Raw genomic sequence first — 22,394 nt, 5'->3', positions numbered from 1 at the left:
GGCTGCCCACTGCACCTGACCCGCCGTGGCTGCCCACTGCACCTGACCCGCCGTGGCTGCCCACTGCACCTGACCCACCATGGCTGCCCGCTGCACCTGACCTGCCATGGCTCATGGACCCGCCCTGGAGACCTCCACTACTACCAATGCCTCTCCCTGCACCGGCATGAGGTCTCCAGGGCGCCCACCCCCCCTCCCCGGTGTTACATCTACGGGAGGTACTGTTACAATTCCCTCGTCTACAAGACTCCATTTCCCATGATCCTCCTGTTTCTACACCTGCACTCACTTCCCTCGTCAGCTCCTCATCATCACCCATCATCATCACCTGGACTTCCTCGTTTGCACTCCCTATATATATGGACTGACTCCCTTCACTCCTTGTCTGTTCTTAAATGTTATATTGTAGTGTTTGGTTGTGTGTTATGCTCCTGCTTTCATTAAATGCCCATTAATTGTGGATGTCCGTATACGACTCGTCTATTGCAACCAGCACCCGTAACACATATGAGAATCCATCAATATTTCTCCAAATATGCATGCTTTTAAGCATATTAAGAAATTAGTCAATAAGAGTTTTAAGAGTCAAAATGTGAAGCTTGAGTCTTAGATCTTTTTAATGATGTATAGTTTGTCAACTGCACATTAACATTTAGGCTATATAACAAATGTAGTAGCCTATATGAAATGCCATAGAGGTAGGAATGTTCAGACACTTTGCTTCACAGAGATACATTATTAGGTAATTACACCTCATTATGCAATTCTTTTCTCTTCTCAGGTGTGAATTACAGGATTATTCATGCCTCCACGCATACTGTGTTTCTTGACAAAAAGTGTCTTAAATTTAAATCTCTCTATTGTTTCATATGAACGAGTAGGAAAGATAATTTTACTTCATTTTGAAGCAAAAACTCTAGTCTACAACATCCAATACCCAGAAGTCTTGTGAACACAGATTTAATATATTTTTTTGGCTTTATTTCAGTGACATAACCACGCATAAACATTATTCCTTCAAAAACACAAACGTACATACATTTTGCTCACATATTATTGTAGCCTAGTTTGTGCTGAATACAGTGTAATGAAAAAAAGCACACAAAAAGCACAAATGTCAGGGCATGTCAAAACTTTTCCAGGCCCCAAAAAGGGTCAAAGTGTACATGGTATGCAGCAGCAACATATGCATGTTATAGTGATTTTATTACACAAAAGGACACTAGTCCCCTGTTAGATGGTAAAATGTGACACCTGCTTGGTTGCCTTTAAATTTTCATAATATGATTAGCTCTGAATGTAACAGCAAAGTTCGTAATAAAACTAAAAACACCAGTTCTTGCAATAAAAAAAAACTGTAGAAATATTTTGAAGGTCAAAACTCATAAAAGGTCATAAAACAAGTTTTATGTTGATTGTTGCATTGTAAAACTTCAGTTGGCTCAACTAATGTGCCAGTGTTAAAATACATTGTTCACATAATTTAATTAAAATAACTGACAATTTTGCAGCAAGTCAACGTAAGATTTTGAGATCTGACCAACAAAATCTTTACAGTGTGTTTGTGATGGTAAAAAATGGCAAAGCAACCAAACAGATGTTGCAATTTACCATCTAACAGGGGACTAAAGGCATTTTGTTTAATCAAATCAAAATTCACTGTATAAAGTGATGACCTCAACTGTTATCTTAAAGAGCTATTTCTGCTTGATTTAAAACAAAACTTAGTTCCCTTTCGTGGGAACTATCGACGCTACGTCAATGACGTGATGGGAACCCTCTGCATTTTGTGTTCGTGAAGCACCTCTGTATCCAACCAATGAGAAGATGTGATGTCAGAGGCGGCTTTTGCTGAAGAAAAGCAAAAGTGTTCATGCTAAAGTTCAGCAGCAGCAGCAGCATGTGTACTAGTGATTTCACTACACAAAAGGACATTGGTCCCCTGTTAGATGGTAAAGTGCAATTAGCAATATTTCATATTCTGTATATCTCTGAATATAGCAGCAATGTTCATAGTAACACTGAATACCATTTCTTGCCATGAGCCACACTTTACCATCTGACAGGGGACCAAAGGCATTTTGTTTATTCTCTATTCCATGCCAATTTCCACACTAGTTAAACTGTACATGATAAATGAGCAGTTTAAGCATACACAAGTATTTTTCTTGCAACTCAAAGTTTACTGTTGTACCCCATATAACTAAGTATAATGCCATCCATACAAACCCAGAAACTGAAAAGCACTTAAAGGCCTTCTATGTCAAGATCAAAGTTCAAAATTATGAGTTGACTGTTCTATTGAAAATCTTCAGTTGGTTCAACTAAAGTGCCCGTGTAAAAAAAAAGACATTTTGTTTGCATAATTTGAAAAATCCAGCTGAACATTTTCAATGCAGCAAGTCGATATAAAATTTTGAATCTTCACCTGATATGTTGCTTTGTTTTTTTGTTTGTTCCCTCTATCGATGGCAGTTGTATTACATTTTATACTGGATGAGTATATATTTTGAAATATTTACGGTTTAAAATTTCAATTTTAAATAAATTTTAATATTAATGTAATGCAAAGTTTGAAACTAGTAAGTTATAGGCTCTATTGATGGCAGTTGTATTTAATTTTTTACTGGATGAGTATATATATTTTGAAATATTTACTGTTTAAAATTTCAATTTTAAATGTATTGTATTATTAATGTAATGCAAAGTTTGAAACTAGTAAGTTATAGGCTTCCACCCAGATGTAGAATGATGCATAAAAGATTTTTTCTGGTATGGGTTAGGGTTATAAATATAAACACTTGAATATTTTGGCAATTTAAAGGATAATTATCTTGGAATGTATTAGCATTACAGTGAAATAATAATGAAGATAATTAAAATTCAATAATTGGCCTAGTAGTATAAAAACAATAAATAAAAAGGTTCCTTAAGTATGCAGCCTGTTAATCAGCAGCTCGCAGTCTCAGACCCTCTCTAGGACAGCAAGCCATTCAAACAATAGAGGAGTGTGAACAACGTGTGTTTATGGGCCATTGTAGTTCCTGCTCCAGCCTACAGGGGTGTTGCTGAGTATACACACACACACACACACACACACACACACACACACACACACACACACACACACACACACACACACACACACACACACACACACACACACACACACACACCTGTCAGTCCCCACTTGGCCAAAAATGGAAAAAAAAAAGAAAGAAAAAAAATCACCAGAGCGTTTTTTTCCTTGATTTTCATATGATTTAAAGCATGACCTACAGGGGACTTGAAAAATGTCCCCTCTTTGTTTGGTGGTCCCCTGTTCGGGAATGTGTTACAACATCAATGTTCCCTGTTATATAGGTAGACAAGTACACACACACATTTATTCTGACATGATATTTCAATATTAATGTAATGAAGAGACTCTATAACATCTCACTGTCACTGATTCATCATGAGCTCAAAGCATTATGGGTAAAATCTCTCGTCAGTCTGTTCTGATTCATCAACACAGTTTCACTGATGATTCAGACCAAACCATAAACCCAGGATAGAGCGGCTCAGTGAATGTGGTCTGGACTGTGTGGATGAGGATCATTGTGTCTCCAGAGACGCTATAGAAGGACAGAGTTCCTGCACTGTGATCCACATACACTCCTACTCCATAGTGATTCACATTCACTATTGTTTTACTGCTGATGGACTCTACAGGGAGATCAGTCCCTATCTTATTGTGTCTGAATGAGTAACTGGAGGAAGAGCAGTTCAAACTCCAGGACTGATCATTATATCCAAACCGACACTCATGACCCCGTCCCTTCCTGCTGATGCTCTTATATGACACTGATATTAACACAGGTCCACTGCACTCAATCTCCCAGTAACAGCGTTGATCAAACACACTCTTACTACACAACACCTGAGGACTAAAATCAAATCTGTCTGGATGATCAGGATACAACAGCGGTGTGCGAGTGCCAGTAATCACTGTGTTCCTCTCAGACAGACAGAGGAGTTTATTCACTGTGTTTAGATCCGGAGTGAGCCGATGGGAATCTGATGGAGATAAAACACATCACAATCAGGAATCATCAATCTGTCCATCTTTTAATCTACACTGTAAACATGATTTCTGCTGCTTGTTAAATGAACTTCATTAAAATGAGTTAAAGCACACAAATACTGCACATTCTGTCCTGATTTAATGGAGTAAATCCACTTAAACACGTCAAACTGAAAGTTCACTTCATTTGTGTGTGGAGGGTCAAACCTGCAAAAACAATAAATAAATACATACATTAATAAATAAATAAATATATGAAGAAAAAAAAACATAAATGCATAAACATACAAGGAAATGTGGAAAAATATAAATTAATGAGTATTTATACCTCTATTTCCTTATTTATTTTTTCATTTATTTATGCATTTATTTATTTCCACATTTATTTAAATCAGGGTGTCATATTAATAATAATCATATTATTAATTAATTATTAATAATAATAATAATAATAATAATACACTTTAGTGCGCTGATTGTTGCATTAATATTAACCATATAAACACCAAATTAATTTGCATTTGTTTTTACAGTGAAATTACTATTTTTTTTATTTTTTGTGGCCAATTCCAATTTTCTTAGAAGCAAATTGGTCGATTCTGATACTGGTTGCAGTTTTTTTTTTCTTTTTAAGGCTAATTTATTTTTTTTATTTGTTCAAAAATATGTGTAGCTCATTGTCATTTTTATCTCAATCCCAACAAAGATGTTACATGAGCAGTTGTTTTTCATTTAGATTATTGTATAATTAAGATTAACAGCAAATGAACAGCATGGTCTGACTTTAGCTTTGTGAAATTATGCGACCTTTGGATTTATGAGCAGTGGACTAGTGCATCGCTATTTTATATTATAGTTCAAAATGATCCCTGGGCCGAATGGTAGAAGGTAGAAATACTCAATTATTTTTCTTTTTTCTCATTTCCTTGTATATTTATTTATGCATTTATTTATTTATTGTTATTATTTGCAGGTTTGGCCCTCCATATTTGTGTTCAATGAACTGAAACTGGGCAGTGTATTTTTAGTTCCCAGCATGCTTTGCTCTGGTCTGGATCTATTACAGAATCTTGAGTTCAGATCTGAAGAGTTCACATAGGATTTGTCTCAGATCTGAACTTGATTTAGGATCTTCTCCTCTCTCACAGAATCTCCTCTTAACTAATAATTATAATGGTCTTATTTAAAAAGTATTATACTATAGAACTGAACACTCATCACAATTTATGAGTTTTAATCCTCTTTAATGTGTAGAAACATGTAGAGCTAGAGCTTAGCCCGTCTACAAACAACATGAAGAAAAAGGAAGAAAAAACATTAGATTAATCTGATTTTGTTCACTTTAAAGCAGTCTGGTGAACACACACACACACACACACACACACACACACACTAACAGAATAAATAATTTTAATAAGCTATACTGTACACAAAATATGTAATTGGTTATTATGTTATTGCTACTAATATAATCTTTTCTTGATTTAAAAGATAATTACAAACATTTCTCGTTTCATCTTGAATCTAAAGCAGCAGGACTCTTCCTATGGTGAAAATGAATCCATTAAAATCATTTAACACCATAGTGTGTCTTACTGGTTCACAGGAAGTGTTTCTATAAACACATTTTGATTTTGGTTTTTGTCTTATGATTCAAGGCAAGTAAGAAACCTTTATTTCTTCAGATATGAATCAAGTGCTGATTCAGCTGTAAAGCAGCTCTAAAAAGACAATGAAGTCATTATTTAAATCTATGTTAGTTTAATGTGTTCATTAAGAGTGTAAGGGGTCAAAGTTGAACAGTGAGAAACATGCTGAATTCAACAATAAAGCATCATAAAGCACAACTGTGTCATCATTCATCTCAGTTCAGTTCACTTGTGAAATCATTGAATGATCCTCAAACATAATGCCCAGCTTCATTCAGCAGGTAAGCAGCTTTACAGAAAGAAACTGTGTCATCATTCAGCTCAGTTCAATATCAGGATTGAAGGAGTTCATAAGTTATCAATCAAATCTGAATAAGCTCTTATGAACCGTCACTGATATTACTAAGATCAATATAAGAATCTTTTAAACTCCAGCCAAGCCCAAGATCACAGTGGCATTGAGAAAAAGATGTTATGATGTTGGTTTAAGAGTCAAAAGTGATGCTGAAGATGTTATTGAAACTCAACTATTGTGAGAAACAGTGTTGGGTGTAACACATTACTAAGTAACACATTATTGTAATTAAATTTCTTATCCACTGAAAAAGTGAAGTAAGGGACTACTGTTCATTTTTAGGTAATTTAATTACTGTTACTTATAATGCACTTGTGTTAGATACTGTAAATTAGTTGAACCGTTCTGTTTAAATCAATATTGAATTTAAAATTAAATTTGTCGTCTAAAGGTAAAAGTGAACACTGCCTCTTTAAAATCGTTAGCTGTAGAGCATTTGAGCACACCATTTGGCTGTGTAGTCGCTGTCTGAAGGTGTCGGCAGAAGCGAGTGGCTGTTTTGCAGAATGGAAATATTCCCATTACTTCACTTTTTGACACAGGTAGGCAAGAACATTACGGTAAAATTTATGTTATTTCCTAGAGTCTTCAGTCAGTGCACTCTCAACCAAAGTGCACACATTCTCGCAAGATTTTCGCTGTTTATTACACATAAACAAAATGCACACACAGTTATGTCAAAATGCCTTTCTTGGCATATATTCGTGTTGGTTATGTGAATGTGAACAGCATGTGTAACAGTGTATTGTCTCCGTCCATTAGCAGCCTTTAACACTAGAACCGCCACAGGGTAAATTTTACCCGTGGCTGTTTTTCAAATGCACATACCAGGTTTTCTATAAAACATTCAAGTCTCCCAGTCATTGACTTTTACTAAAATTGTGTAATTTACAATCCCTTGGTGTTAAAAATTGTTTCGATAAAACCAGATCATAAAACAGGGCATTTATACCTATAAGTGCCACGAGGGTCAAATTTACCCACTATATAATGCCTGTATTTTCGTGCTGCCAAATTCACCTTTCACTCACAGAATTAGCGGTCATCGGTTTCATAAATAAAGTCACAATGAGTAAAAGCCGCCGATTTATGGATGCCGAAGAGGTAGAAGCCCTAAATGCCATGAGTGAAGGAGTTTGATGGTGGTGAGCTCAGTGATGCGTCCTGGGTCGACTCAGCATCTGACGGCTCATCTGACAGCGATCCAGAGCCTCCGAGAAAAATTAGACTGACTGTTCTTCAGGACAGGATTGTTACAATAGTTACAGAGAGTCAGCATCAATAAACTTTGGATATAAATAATTAAGGTGAATCTGTGCGCTTGAATTTGTCATCGCATCATACATCCTATGCAGTGTGGTGAATTATTATTGTTCATTATTGTCTATAGGCTATTTTAGTCATTTAAATAGCATGGGTTGTCTTAATATATGATTAATTGTTGTCAGTGCAGACTTGACCGTTATAAAAAAAAGTGATTAGTGTAGCCTGCATAAAAAGCCTTGAACATAAAACAACAGGACAAAAATATAGTTGATGACAAGACATTATCATTTCATGACTCTAGACACTTCTTTGTGAAGACTGTGGCATAATACAGTGAAATAATATGTTATTTAGCCATATAAAAACAGGTGTAATGTGCACAGGTAAAATTTACCCGCATGGCGGTTTTAGGTATACAGCGACCCCCGGCGGTTCTAGTGTTAAAACATGCTACTGTCTACATTGGCTCTCTGTATTATAAATGATTATCAAACAACAAATAAAAACTTTAATAAGGATTCATCTATATTTAATTTATACAGTTATGACTATGTAGAGTTATTTTATATTTGATTATTCAATTTCTGTGGTATTTTTACTTACTATTAGACCTACCTGGAAAAATATATAACATTGTTTTATTTGTATTTTTATATATTTTTACAGCGGTCGACTTTGGTATCGAGTATTGTGCACTCTTGGTGGAATCGGTACCGACTACTAGATTTTTGGTATAGTAACATCCCTATTTGTTACAAAAAATATAAGTATTATAAAGAAATAAAAGTATTATAGTGTATGTTTTAATAAAGTTAAAATGTTTTAAAAAGCTATAAAAGGCTAAACTATTCCATGTTTGACTAAATTATTAAAAGAGTTTCCTTTCTATTGTCCATCAGGTCAAGGTTTATAGGGATTTTAAGAAGTATTTAGTAAGTTACTTATTATTGAGTAATTAAATTACTTTTCAGACAGAGTAATTAGAAAAGTATTTTAAATACAACACTGATGATGTAATTAGTAATGATCTGACTGAGATTGATATTCAAACATTTAAAGGGGCTCTATGTAGGAATGACACCCAGTGGTCGAAATAGATACTGCAGTATAAATTCAAAATATTATTTACTCCGCCCCCTCGTTCAAAGACACCGGTGGCTAGCTTGAGAGTGAGCGCAACTGACAATAAAAGCTGAGGAGATTTACACACTGTAAGCTGATGAGTTGATTTAACACTCTGAGGTCTGAAAATGCGCCGGCGCGTTTTGCAGGGTTTTTTTCACATTGCAGCAAAACAGACTTAAAATACTCCGTCATTTTTTGTCATAGAGACATAAGTAATATATCAGTTGAAACTATAGAATATCTTCTTTTATGTGTATATACTCAGAGTAAAAACAAAATGTTGTGTTTTTTGTAAAATAAAGAAAACTAACATGATGCGTGATCTCTCGTCTCCCTCTGAACGAATTCCAATCTGATAGTTCTCAGAAAATGAACTAACTTAGTGAATACTAATCACAGAAAAATTACACTTACGTCTAAAGAAAAGTTGAAATGTCAGGTTTTAAATCATGTAAGTCAAATCGAAAACAAACCTTCTGTGTTTATGTAATCTGTATGAAAAGAGAGCCATGTCAGAAGTCCGTGATTCAGCTCATTATCCGCTAATGCGGCCACGCCCAAGGAGCCAGCGCTATTCAGATGCAAATTCAGAGGCAATACATGCATTCATCATCTCAATCGTGCAAAGCAAGTGACCAGAGCGTTTTTAGATTCATTCCAATGGAAGTTGAGTGGCACACTTAACTTAGCGTGAGACTCAGCTTCCATCGGAATGAACTGAAAACGTTTGGTTCTGGTTGTTGAAACCACATATGTAAATTTTCAATAAAAAATAAAAAATACCAAAAATAAATGTGTGAGAGCGTGTTATAGGCTAAATAACATGTTATAGCCAGATATGACAGTGCTACTGCAGCACACATAACCAAAGATGAGCTCATATGAAGAGATTTCTTTTATTTGTATTATTTATTTATTTATTTGATTTAGGATTTCTTTTAAAATGTCAGTTTAGTTGTTATAAAGATATTTCAATTCCACAAAGAAATATGCAGCTTTTTGTCTGAGAAATAATAAAAAGACATTCTCATTTAAATATAATTTTGTTAAAAAAAATGTGAGAAAATCGAATCGTGAAACCAGTATCGTGGATCATATTGAATCGTAAATTGAGTGAACAGTTACATCCCTAGTTTTTTGGTTTTCAGATAACCGATACCAATCAAAATACCAATGCATGAAACTCTGTGAGCCATCATCACAGGCTCGAATTCTTCATCTGCCAAACAATCTGGTAGGCCTGTTATCCCTATAAATTATAAAGACATTTATAATGTTACAAAAGATTAGATTTCAGATAAACACTGTTCTTTTGAACTTTCTATTCATCAAATAATCCTGAAAAAAAATATTGTACACAAATATTTTGTACAATTGTACACATTAAATGTTTCTTGAGCAGCAGATCAGCATATTAGAAAACATTTCTGAAGGATCATGTGACACTGAAGACTGGAGTAATGATGCTGAAAATTCAGCTTTGCATCACAGGAATAAATTACTTTGTGAAATATATTCAAATAGAAAACAGTTATTTTAAATTGTAATAATATTTCACAATATTACTGTTTTTATTGTATTTTTAATTAAATAAATGTAGCCTTGGTGAGCAGACGAAACTTCTTTTAAAAACATTAAAAATCTTAGTGGTTCCAAACTTTTGGACTGTACTGTATGAAGACATATCGAATATCGTAAAAATTTGGACAATATCGAGATATCAAATATTTTTATATATCGCTCAGCCCTAATTTATGCACACGTTTCAGTTCATTCACATTGTTTTCACCAAATTCAGGATAATGTTTGAATTTGTCCTGTGTATGTTTCTGTGTACTTTAATAAATATGCAGGTCAAGGAGGTTGGTTCAGGTTTTTTGGCTTCTCTATGTGGTCCTGTTCAGTATTGTAACTGGACTTGTCTAAAATGTAAACAAGCTCTTTGCTGATGCACACTGTTACGAATGTGCAGGCATGAGACAGAGTGAGAATCCAAATGCAAGCACCAACATTTAATAACAAAAACTAAGCGGTAATCCATAAGCACAGACAGCAGGCGAGAGCAACGGCAAGAACAAACACATAAGAGCATGACCAACAAACAACTGAAGCGTAAAGGTTTAAATAGACAAGTTAACAATGGGCTGATAAGGGACAGGTGTTGGTGATATGATGTCATGGTAACTAATGAGGGTAACTATAGCTGTGTCCCAATTCAGGGGCCGTGCACTTCGAAGTGCATGAAAGGGGTGGGGTTTTGGAGTGGACGGTTGCCAGGTCTTTGCAACAAAACCATTCCAAAAGTAGTATAATCACAGCACAAGTGTAAAGGTATTCCAATCCTAGACGTGGCAACAATGAGCCAAGCGTTGTTACATCGCTAGCGGCTGTGCGACAGACAGCTGACAGTTGACGTTTGTGTGTGCATTTTGCAGTTTATGACTTTCTGTTGGGTTTTGACATGTTCACTGCTGACGACGACAGGACACTGGACCAAAATATGTATGGTTAAAACTATGTAATGTTAGTTTTATATCGTTAGCAACTAGTTAACCTTGTTTGTTTTTATGTTAAAGGAAATGTTAACTGTCAGTTGTTTTAACTAAAAGAAACTTTCACTTAAAACTTTCACTTATTTTTCTTAAAATATACCTGCTGAGCATGACTTTAGACAAAATTTGAATGGACCATAGATCTGTTTTGTATGTTCAAATATTTCTGATTCTATTTTAATATATTTATATAATATGCTCCACCAGCGTCTCCCTTCTCAGCCGAATGAAAGTGTACACAAATGTTTTGTTCTGTTTTATATACTGATAATTTAAAATGTTATGCTATTTTTCTGATGTTACATCTAAGTTCTGTTGTATATAGTTGTAAAAGGTACTTTATGTAATGTAGCTTTAGAAAGATGTATTTAATGTAAAAACATTTAATTTACATGATGAAAAAAATATTATATACATATAATTTTTCATGTAAAATTACAAGTTGCATAAAAGAAATAAACAATGAACAGAACAATTCTCTTTTATTTACACATGTGAACATATGTAAAAAAAAAAATGTTTAACAGAAATTACTCTGGCTCATTTACAAATAAATTACATTACAAATATATTTATACAACTTATGCATTTGCTAACTTACATCAAAAAATAAACTGTACAGAAATTACTGAGAAATTTAACTGACAAAGTGACATTTAAATAATACTTATATTGACACATTTTAATGCACTGTACTTCTGTTCTTGAAAAAAATGGGGGGAAAGCAGCCTTTGAAGTGCAGCGCGAGGAGGGCTGACGTAATTCGAGAGCGACTTCAAGTGCACCCTCTCCGTTTCCCAGTGGAATGAAGCTCCCATCTCAATACACTTCGCGGTCTACACTATCCCACAGTTCATTGCGCACCAGTGACGACAGGATTTCAGGTGTGAATTCACATAAATGTAAGCAATGCCCCGGTTTCACCAATCAAACTGTAATATCCGTGATGTCCAAATCGTCAGTTTTTTATAAATGCAATATTTGTCTCCGAGATGAAGTGCAGTTGAATAAAATCCTTAAGTACTGTACTTTAAATTCAGACTTAAATACAGAGTAAATGTATAAATATGAATGCATATATTTTTCAAGTTAACATTTTAACTTGCTAACGATATAAAACTAACATTACGTAGTTTAACCATACATATTTTGGTCCAGTGTCCTGTCGTCGTCAGCAGTGAACATGTCAAAACCCAATAGAAAGTCATAAACTTTAAAATGCACACATAAACGTCAACTGTCAGCTGTCTGGCGCACAGCCGCTAGCCATGTAACAATGCTCAGCTCATTGTTGCCACGTCTGGGATTGGAATACCTTTACACTTGTGCTGTGATTATACTACTTTTGGAATGGTTTTGTTGCGCAGGCCTGGCAACCCTCCACTCTAAAACCCCACCCCTTTCATGCACTTCGAAGTGTGCGGCCCCTGAATTGGGACACAGCTTATAACAACACACAAGGGCTGCGTTCCAGTTCGGCTTTTAAATTCCCTTCCCTCGCTAACTTCCCTTGGTCGCGTTGACTCAGATGTACGTCATTGCTTACGTTGCACGAGTGCCCACTTCTGGCAGAACCTTTGCAATGGGCTGAACTGGAACGTCCTAAGCCTTTGATCACTTGGAATCCCGGATTATCCGCAATGGAGCTTATTTATTATTTATTTTTCCCCCTTACAAATTTTACTACAGCATTCTATATGTATATACAGCTATGGAAAATTAAGAGACCACTTAACATTGATTTCTGAACTTGGAGTGGTCTCTTAATTTTTTCCATAGCTGTATGTGTGTTTTAAATGTTTAAAAAAATAAGTAATATATCATAGAATTGTTTGTGGTGGGGTAAAATAAACGCGATATGTGGGTTATGGAGCTGCCGGAAGTGTACATATGAAGTAGACTCGCTCCCTCGGTTAAAATCGAGGGAGCGAGTGTCTGTCCATGTAAACTTCCCTCGTCCACTTCATGAAGTGGAACGCACCTCAAAATGGCGGCAGGGATTCCCCCGAGGGGAAGTGTTTAGGGAAGTTCACGAGTACGTGTCTAAAACTGGAGTGGAACACAGCCAAGGTACAAGGCAGAACAGAAACCAAAACACAGGAAGTGAAAATTGAAACAAAGAAAACCAAGATTACACTTCAACATAAAAGTCCTACAAAACACAAGACAACACAGGGATGGTGAAACACAATATACAAAGTGAATTCTCAAACGATTTTTGCTGTGATTTTTTTATGGGTGCTTTGGAGTACATAAATGTATGAATTATTTGGACTCATATCATTTGGTTATTAGGTGTCCTTTTGGAGTCCGCAAGTGTCCTTTTTTTGGAAAGACACCTAAATTTACCTTGAAAAAAGCTGAAACATACAGTTTTGTGAAAATCACACTTCAATCTGATGGTTTACTTTGATGGATATAGGAAATGATGGCAAAACGGACATGTTAAACAAGATAAATTGTGAATGCGTGTGTGTGTGTGTATGTGTAGACATACATTTGTGCAGTCCTGCTGTAATCCTGAGCTCTCCTCCATGATCCACACTGCAAAAAAAAAAAACAGTTTCAGGAAATACACATTTAATCAGTAAACGCTCAGACACACACACATTCATGCACTACACACACACTAACACATACATTTACACACTACACACACTAAAACCTACATTTGCGCACTACACACACACACACATTTACTCACTATACAAACACTCACATTCAATCACTATGCACATTAACACCTACAAACACACATACACACACAGCAGTGCAGGGTGATTAATCAAATTAATTGTTTCATTGTCACTTTGAAATTACAATTTGGGCTTCCAATGATTATGGAAACAAGATAATCTAGATAAAACAACATGGTAAAACATGCTTTAAACATACTAGTAATATTCTATAGTTCGTACGCTCATGAAAAACCTGGAAAACATCAAAAAAATAGCTTCTATATAATTTCTAGGCATGGGAAAGTTGATAGGAAATTAATAAGAAAAAAAACAAAAAAGTTTTGGAAAAGTCATGGAAATTAGTTTCAAAATACAAATCCGATTCCAAAAAAGTTGGGACACTGTACAAATTGTGAATAAAAACAGAATGCTATGATGTGGAAGTTTCAAATTTCCATCATGCGTAAGCCTATCATTAAAAAAAGACTGAAAATCGACACCAATAAAGATTCACACTCGATCCCCCTTCGTAATCAAACTCAACCAATCGTAATTCAAATTTCCATAGGCATAATGGTTTTTATTCTGTACAAACTGTATATTCTAGACCTACCCATGACAGAAAACATTCTGCTATTTTAGATGTTCAGAAAACATCATTCTGTATGATTTATGTATAAGCTTGTTTGTCCCCACAAAGTCAAAATGCACTGGTATTACGTTACTTGTGGGGATATTTAGTCCCCCCTACCAGGACACACATACACACCCTTCCTTTGGAATAGTCACCCGTTTCAAAATCATGCTAGTTTTTGGTTGCTACTATTTTTTTTTTTTTTTCCAACTACACATGGTTGATGTATTTATTTTGTTTCATACTGTGCAATACTGTATTCACAGCCACAAATGCTTACAGTAAAAAAAATAAAAAATAAATAAATGCTTACTGTTACGGTACACAGGAGGCAGACACAGATGTAAACAGGTAACTTGTCTTTTATTGACACCAGTAGAGCAAGGAGCATGAAACAGGTAAACAGAGGTGAGTCAATGGATGTTTAGATGATAATAATGGATATAGTTACTGTCCTTTTCCTTTCAGATACGGAGATGAATGAACACGCTGGAGCTTGGAGAACGCTGGAGGTGACTGGAGCGCACACACACACACACACACACACACACACAGTAGACGAGGCACACAGAGGGAAGGAGACACGCTGGAGACTGGTAAGTATGGAATGAGGAGTGCTTGAGGTAAGCATTAACACAAGTATATGCGAACGAAACCGAACATGGAGTGCTGTGTGCGTGTGCTCTTTATGGTGCTACTGATGAGTGTGGTGATGAGGTGCAGGTGGCGGTAATCAGTACTCTGGGGAAGGTGTGCGCTGGGATTGGTGGATCTCATGAACCTCGTATGCCGCGCCGTCCTCCAGGATGAGTGGAAGGGGGGTTCGGCGGGAGCCACGTCAGGTCCTGTGGAGAGAGCAGAAGGGTGGTAAGGTTTGAGGAGTGAGACGTGGAAAGTGGAGTGAATACGGTACCCTTGTGACAGCTGGAGTTGGTAAGTGACTGGGTTGACCTGCTTGATGATGGGAAATGGGCCAATGAACCTGGGACTTAGCTTTCTGCAGGGCAGACGCAGTCTGATGTCCCGGGTGGACAGCCAAACCTTCTGACCGGGCTGGAAGACTGGAGTGTTGGAAAGGCGAAGGTCAGCTGTCATTCTGCGTCTGCGCAGGGCTCGTTGCAGCTGATGGTGCGCTGAGTCCCAGACCCTCTTGCTCTCGGAACCAGTAATCCACTGCCGGAACATTAAAGGGTTCCCCGGTCCAGGGGGACTGGTAGCCGAGTACGCATTGGAATGGTGTGAGTCCTGTAGTCGACTGCCGGAGAGAGTTCTGGGCTAACTCGGCCCAACCCAGGATCTGGTTCCAAGAGTCCTGGTGGTACGGAGGAAGCGGCCGATATCCTGGACCTTCCTTTCAGTCTTCCATGAAGAGCATTTCTGCGGTTTCCATGGCAGTGGGTAATCCTCGTAGTGGAATGAGACAACAAGATTTGGAGAAACGGTCTACGATTACTAGGATGCAGGTATTTCCATCAGAAACAGGGAGATCAGTGATGAAGTCCACTCCTAGGTGTGACCATGGTCGGTTGGGAACGGGCAGAGGAAGGAGTTTCCCAGCTGGCAGATGACGAGGACTTTTGGAGATGGCGCACTCCCGACAGCCCTGCACATACCTTCTGACATCAGATGCCATCCCTGGCCACCAGAAGCGTTCTTTCAGCAATGAGAGGGTTTCATTGACCCCCGGGTGACTAGTGCCTAGTGACGTGTGAGCGGAGTGGATGGTTTGAGTGCGTCGTGTCCAGGTGATGTAGAGCAAGCTGGGTGGACAGTCCGGCGGAGGGTTTGTGGAGGCATTGGAGGAGGGAATGGTCTCCTCTGACCAAGTGATGGGGCTTACAATGAGTGAGCTCGGGATGATAGGCTCGGGTTCTTCTATCGCTCTTCTGGAGCATGGAGACGGGAGAGAGCGTCGGCTTTTATGTTCTTTGAGGCTGGACGATAGGAGATGGTGTAGTTGAATCGGGATAAGAACATGGCCCAACGGGCTTGTCTTGGGTTTAATCTTTTTGCAGAACGAAGATACTCCAGGTTTTTGTGGTCGGTTAGCACCAGGAACGCGTGTTTGGCTCCCTCCAGCCAATGCCTCCACTCTTCCAAGGCAAGCTTTAATGCTAGGAGTTCCCTGTCACCGATGGAGTAGTTGACTTCCGCCGGGCTGAGCTTGTGGGAGAAGGCGGCGCATGGATGGAGTCTACTTGGCGTCCCCTGCTGCTGTGACAACACCTCTCCCACTCCGGTGATAAGAGGCGTCTACCTCTACGATGAAGGGTTGTTCTGGATCGGGGTGAACGAGCATGGGAGCGGTGGTGAAGGCTTCCTTGAGGCGGTTGAATGCGTTGGTGGCTGCTGGGTTCCAGAACAGAGACTTGGGCTTGTTACGGAGAAGGCTGGTGAGTGGATGGATGATGGAGCTGTAGTCTTTAATGAATTGACGGTAGAAATTTGAGAATCCAAGGAAGCGTTGCAGTTCTTTGATGGTAGTGGGCTCTGGCCAGTCTGTGACGAGAGGAAGGGGATATCTGAATTTGACGGTGATTTTATTGAGTGAGCGATAGTCTATGCATGGCCGCAAGCCTCCGTCCTTTTTAGAAGTAGACGGCCTTGGGCTAGGGCCTCCTTGATATAATCCTCCATGGCTTTCTCCTTCGGGATGGATAATGGGTAGATCTTACCCTTCGGCACTGGTAAGCCCGGAAGCAGGTCGATGGCACAGTCCCATAGCAGGTGTGGAGGCAGCTCGGAAGCCCTCTGTGGGCAGAAGACGTCGCTGAAGGGGCGTAACACTTGGGGATGTCGATGGAGCGTTGTTCAACTGGACTCTCGATGGAAGTTGCACAGAGGGAGAGATCAGAAGATGGAGAAGATGGCACAGGAAGTTCAGTTAAACAGCGAGAGAAACAGGTGTCGCTCCACTTCAGGATTTCGCCCGTCTTCCAGGAGATGGTCGGGTTGTGCTGCTCCAACCAGGGGTGCCCTAGAACCACGTCAGCGGTGGAATCCTCCAGAACCAGCAGATGTAATTCTTCTTGATGAAGTAGACCGACTTAAAGCTTGAGAGGTCCTGCCACTGTACGAACATGCTTACGGCTGAGAGGCTTGCCAGTTATGGAGTTGATCTGGTAGATCGTCGGAGACGGAGAGGTCTTGAGACGTAGCTGACGGCAGAGGGCGCCGGAGACAAAGTTGCCGGCTGACCCTGAATCGAGGAGCGCGACCACTGTAAGGGAGATATCAGCGGCAGTAAGATTGACGACAGTGAGGAGTGGTTTCATCTTATGAGTAAAAGGAATGATGGCACTCACCATGGGTCGAGGAGGTCATGTGGGGCACGTCGCAATCGCATGCCCAGGAGCGCCACAGTACAAACATAAGTTCATGGTCAGCCGACGGCGGGGCTCAGCGGGAGATAAACGGGAGTTTTCTACGTCCATTGATTCATTGGCTGGTTCTGGGGAGCTGACGGGTTCGGATCGGCAGAGGAGCATGTTGGGAAGTGACGGGTCCTGGTGCTCTTGGAGGCACGCCTGTATGCGAGTGGCACAGCGGATGGAGAGCTGGATGAACTTCTCAAGGCCAATGGAGTCCTTGCATGCAGCGAGATGCAGCCGTACCCGAGGTTCTAATCCTTGACGATCTGTAGTAATGAGAGCTTGTTCATTCCATCCGCTAACTGCAGCAAGCATTCTGAATTGCAAAGCATAATCATAAATAGACATTGATCCTTGTTTTAAATTGTAGAGTTTCTCACCAGCAGACGAATCTGTAAACGGTTTTCCAAACACCTCCCGGAAGTGGGAAATAAACGCCAGATAGGATTGTGTTATTGCACCATGTTGTGATCAGATGGAATCGGCCCATTTTAATGCTTTGCCACTTAACTGAGAGATGACAATGGCGATTTTGGAAGTTTCGCTCGGGTACAGGTGCAGCTGCATCTCCAGGACCAGTTCGCATTGCAGCATGAATCCACTGCAATCCTCCGCCGATCCTTAGTAAGGCGCCGGTTTGGCCATGGGACTGGCGTACGGTGGCAGTGAAGAAGATCCTGTGGTGCTGGCAGTGGTGTTCGCTGGTGCAGGTGAGGGAGAAGTGACTGGAGATGGTGGCGGTGAGGGTTCGCCGAAGCGCATCCACCAAGGCCTGAAATGGATCCGGCTGGCTCATACTGGGTCTGCGGTGTTGGTCCGGTCTTCTGTTACGGTACACAGGAGGCAGACACAGATGTAAACAGGTAACTTGTCTTTTATTTACACCAGTAGAGCAAGGAGCATGAAACAGGTAAGCAGAGGTGAGTCAATGAATGTTTAGATGATAATAATGGAGATAGTTACTGTCCTTTTCCTTTCAGATACGGAGATGAATGAACACGCTGGAGCTTGGAGAACGCTGGAGGTGACTGGAGCTGACTGGAGCGCACACACACACACACACACACACACACACACACACACACACACACACACACACACACACACACACACACACACACACAGTAGACGAGGCACACAGAGGGAAGGAGACACGCTGGAGACTGGTAAGTATGGCGTGAGGAGTCCTTGAGGTAAGCATTAACACAAGTATATGCAAACGAGACCGGACATGGAGTGCTGTGTGCGTGTGCTCTTTATGGTGCTGCTGATGAGTGTGGTGATGAGGTGCAGGTGGCGGTGATCAGTACTCTGTGGAAGGTGTGCACTGGGATTGGTGAATGTTGGAACCTGATGTGTCGGTGACACTTACCATGCATTTTTCAACATCTCTCTGCAAATTATTTTTAATCTTTTGATTGATCGATTGATTTACTTTATTAATCCCCAAATGGGGAAATTCAATTGTCACAGCAGCACAACATACTACAATAAATACATTATGTAAAATAAAAAAATAAAATAAAATAAATAAAAATAACAAAACTGCCCCCTACCAAGTACAACATATCAAACTCAAGTCATGATCATGTAAGATCAATAGATCCTCAGATACTTTGATCTCCTAAGATATGGACAGCACAAACGCATACAGCCATTTGTCTCCACACACCACAGCGTGAAGTTGCGGGAAGGCTTCTTTCCATCCTGTCCTTCCTTCGCATTTGCTCCTTCTCCCCCACTTCCTTCCCTTTACACATTCTTCCCATCACTCAGTTCACTTAAAAAGATTATATACAAATTATAATGTTCTGTCAATGCAAATGAATTAACAGTCATGTCTGGTATCATTTGAAATGTCTCAATGCAACTGGTACAATGGTCTCATCTACATAAAAGTAAACCAAAGGTATTAAAGGTTTTAAGAGTTTTAGAGATACTTTGGTTACAACCATGGGTGTGCCTCTTTCCCAGGGTCTTTCATCTAAATTACCTCCTGTTCCACAGCAAGGTGCAAACCCCTGAGGTCTGTGACCCTAGTCAATGCAAATTCTGATTGTAAGTTCATGCCCCACATTGGGGGATGTTTTGTCTTGGTCTGATTATTTAAAGAAATGTTGCAAAAGGCTCGGGGGGCTTCTGTATTCAGACGAGCCCTCATTGCTGGGTGTCCAGTGTGTATTTTCCTAATGTCAGGTATGCATCTTACTCTATTTCTGAGCATTTGATGTTTGGTATTGATCACCTTTGAATTGATTATGTAATTGGCATGATACATTTACCTGACTAATAAATTGTCACATTTGACTTTATTCTGATTTACTCTGAAATTATTGACTTTAGTAGATTCTGTGTATCCATTGTTACTGCAAATCTGCGTCAGGTTAGTAACGGACTAAAGTCCAGTTGAGTGGAGCATAGGGCACACTAACTGTGACTTTAGAGCTCCGACTAACGCTTGGCATTAGTTCAAGTGTACTTAAGACTGTAAAGGCTAAAAAAGGAATTCCGTTTAGGCAACAAATGTTGATCGACCAACCTAAATAGGGTGAGCCTTACCTCTGTTTATTGTAACGTTACTCTAGCTAAGTGTACATGGGAAACCATGGCATAACCAAACCAAAGCTATTATAAGAGAAGTAATATTGGTCGACTTCCCTGTAAATAGTGGTTATGACCTCTGACTAGAGTTAGTGTTACTTTAATTCAAGTGTATACAGATCTAAGGGGACTACACAAATACTTTTAGACAGAGCAAGCATGAAAGCGGCCTTCTAAATAGTATAGTCAATTACCTCTGTCTAGTGACCAAGACTGACGAGTTTGTGATCGTGGGCCCGCATATTAATGAATGGCCAGTGCGAGGACCCTGTGCGACACTGAGAACCGAATGAATGAGTATAATAAGAGTAAAGAGTTAAATAGAATATTCAAATGTAAAGCTAAATTATTATACAAATGACCAATAATCAATTGACATTCTAAACTAAATTCAAGGTCATAATAACATGGAGTCAGATAAAGGAATATTTGGAATTAAACTACTTTGCCACACTGAAAAGACAGAACGCGCAAGAAACCTTCCCTGCCCAGTGGGAAACCGCCATTGGGCCGATTGGGTGGGCCTTACAATCACAATTGATTAAATAATCTCACAGCAGTTGGGAGAAAAGACCTTCTGTAACGCTCCTTAGAGCAACGTGGATAAATAAATATGTTACTAAATGAACTGTACATATACTGGCTGCCCTTGTCTAATGCCTTGAACATGGGCTGGCATATGCAAATATTGGGGTCATACATATTAAATGATCCTGACTGTTACGTAACAGTCGGTGTTATGTTGAGATTTGTCTTTTTTCCAGAGGTCTTTTAACACTCTGAGGTCTGAGTGCAGCAAAACAGACTTAAAATACTCTGTCATTTTTTGTCATAGAGACATAAGTAATATATCAATTTAAACTATAGAATATCTTCTTTTGTTTGTATACACTCAAATTAAAAACAAAATGTTGTGCTTTTTGTAAAATAAAGAAAACTAACATGATGCGTGATCTCTCTTCTCCCTCTCAACGAAGTCCAATCTGATAGTTCTCAGAAAATGAACTGTAACTTAGTGAATACTAATCACAGAAAAATTACACTTATGTCTAAAAAAACGTTAAGATGTCAGGTTTTAAATCATGTAAGTCAAATCAAAAACAAACCTTCTGTGTTTATGTAATCTGTATGAAAAGAGAGCCATGTCAGAAGTCCGTGTTTCAGATCATTATCCGCTAATGCGGCCACGCCCACGGAGCCAGCGCTATTCAGACGCAAAGAGGCAATACATGCATTCATCGTCTCAATCGTGTATTTATTGTCTTGAAAAGTGTTTATCTGGATGTTAAAGCAATGGTTAGCGATCTCTAGAAGACATGCAGTTAGTTCCTGTTTTCTTTTCTTCTATAGATGAATTTTAGATGAGTTTTTGTTTCTTTAGCGCCCTCCGGCTGCAGTATGTATTGGAAACTCCATTCATGGAATAGACTCTTCTTCTTTCAGATGAATTTGTGGACTAAAAATGCACAGAGCGCCCTCCGACTTCAAGGATGAATTGAAAACACCAGCGCTCATAGTAATGACAGTGAATATTAAATCAATATAACTCCTCTGTATAGAAAATTGACATAAGAACATGAGAATCCAATATTTCTCCAAATGTGCATGCTTTTAAACTAAAAGCCTATATTCAGACTCTCTGCATCACAGAAATACATTATATTTTAAAGTATAATATAAAACCATTACTTTATATTGTAATAATATTTTTCTGTATGTTTCATATATCATGATGAGCTTGAGACATCACAGAAGGTTTTTTTCACAGCCTACCTGACTGAAATGCCTCATTAATATGCAAGTCATTTCAGCTCATTACTATCCAATTCTTTTGTCTTCTCAGGTGAGAATGGCCCATTTTCAGTGGTGATTCACGCCTCCTCGCATACTGTGTTTCTTGGCAAAAAGTGTCTTACAAAAACTAAATCAATATATTGTTTTATATGAAGGAATAGGCAGCATAATTTTTACATAATTTTGAAGCAAAAACTCTAGTCTACAACCCCCAATACCCTAAAGTATTGTAAACACAGATTTACTATACTTTTTTTGGCCTTATTTCAGTGACTTAAGTTTTTTGTTTTTTCAATAACCACG

At 38.7% G+C, this 22,394-nt stretch overlaps 1 protein-coding gene across 3 annotated transcripts in view; it reads right to left on the bottom strand.

Moving 5' to 3' along the window:
* Positions 1–2,096: 2,096 nt before the first annotated feature.
* LOC137006100 (NACHT, LRR and PYD domains-containing protein 12-like) overlaps positions 2,097–22,394 on the bottom strand; it is a 114,556-nt gene continuing 94,258 nt past the window's right edge. For 2 of the 3 annotated variants that reach the window (XM_067366548.1, XM_067366557.1), the window contains exons 11-12: positions 13,511–13,557; positions 2,097–4,059 (exon numbers count right to left, since the gene is read on the bottom strand). In XM_067366548.1, the coding sequence (XP_067222649.1) occupies positions 3,509–4,059; positions 13,511–13,557 (598 nt within the window). In that variant the 3' untranslated portion in view covers positions 2,097–3,508. Of the gene's footprint in view, positions 4,060–12,811; positions 13,374–13,510; positions 13,558–22,394 lie in introns of those variants that run through there. The other variant, XM_067366566.1, reaches the window with a different exon arrangement.

The sequence above is a fragment of the Chanodichthys erythropterus genome, chromosome 3 (assembly GCF_024489055.1).
Source record: "Chanodichthys erythropterus isolate Z2021 chromosome 3, ASM2448905v1, whole genome shotgun sequence".
NCBI classification, from domain to species: Eukaryota; Metazoa; Chordata; class Actinopteri; order Cypriniformes; family Xenocyprididae; genus Chanodichthys; species Chanodichthys erythropterus.
The sequence above is the reverse complement of the archived record's forward strand: the minus strand, read 5'-3'. Positions and strand labels throughout refer to the sequence as shown.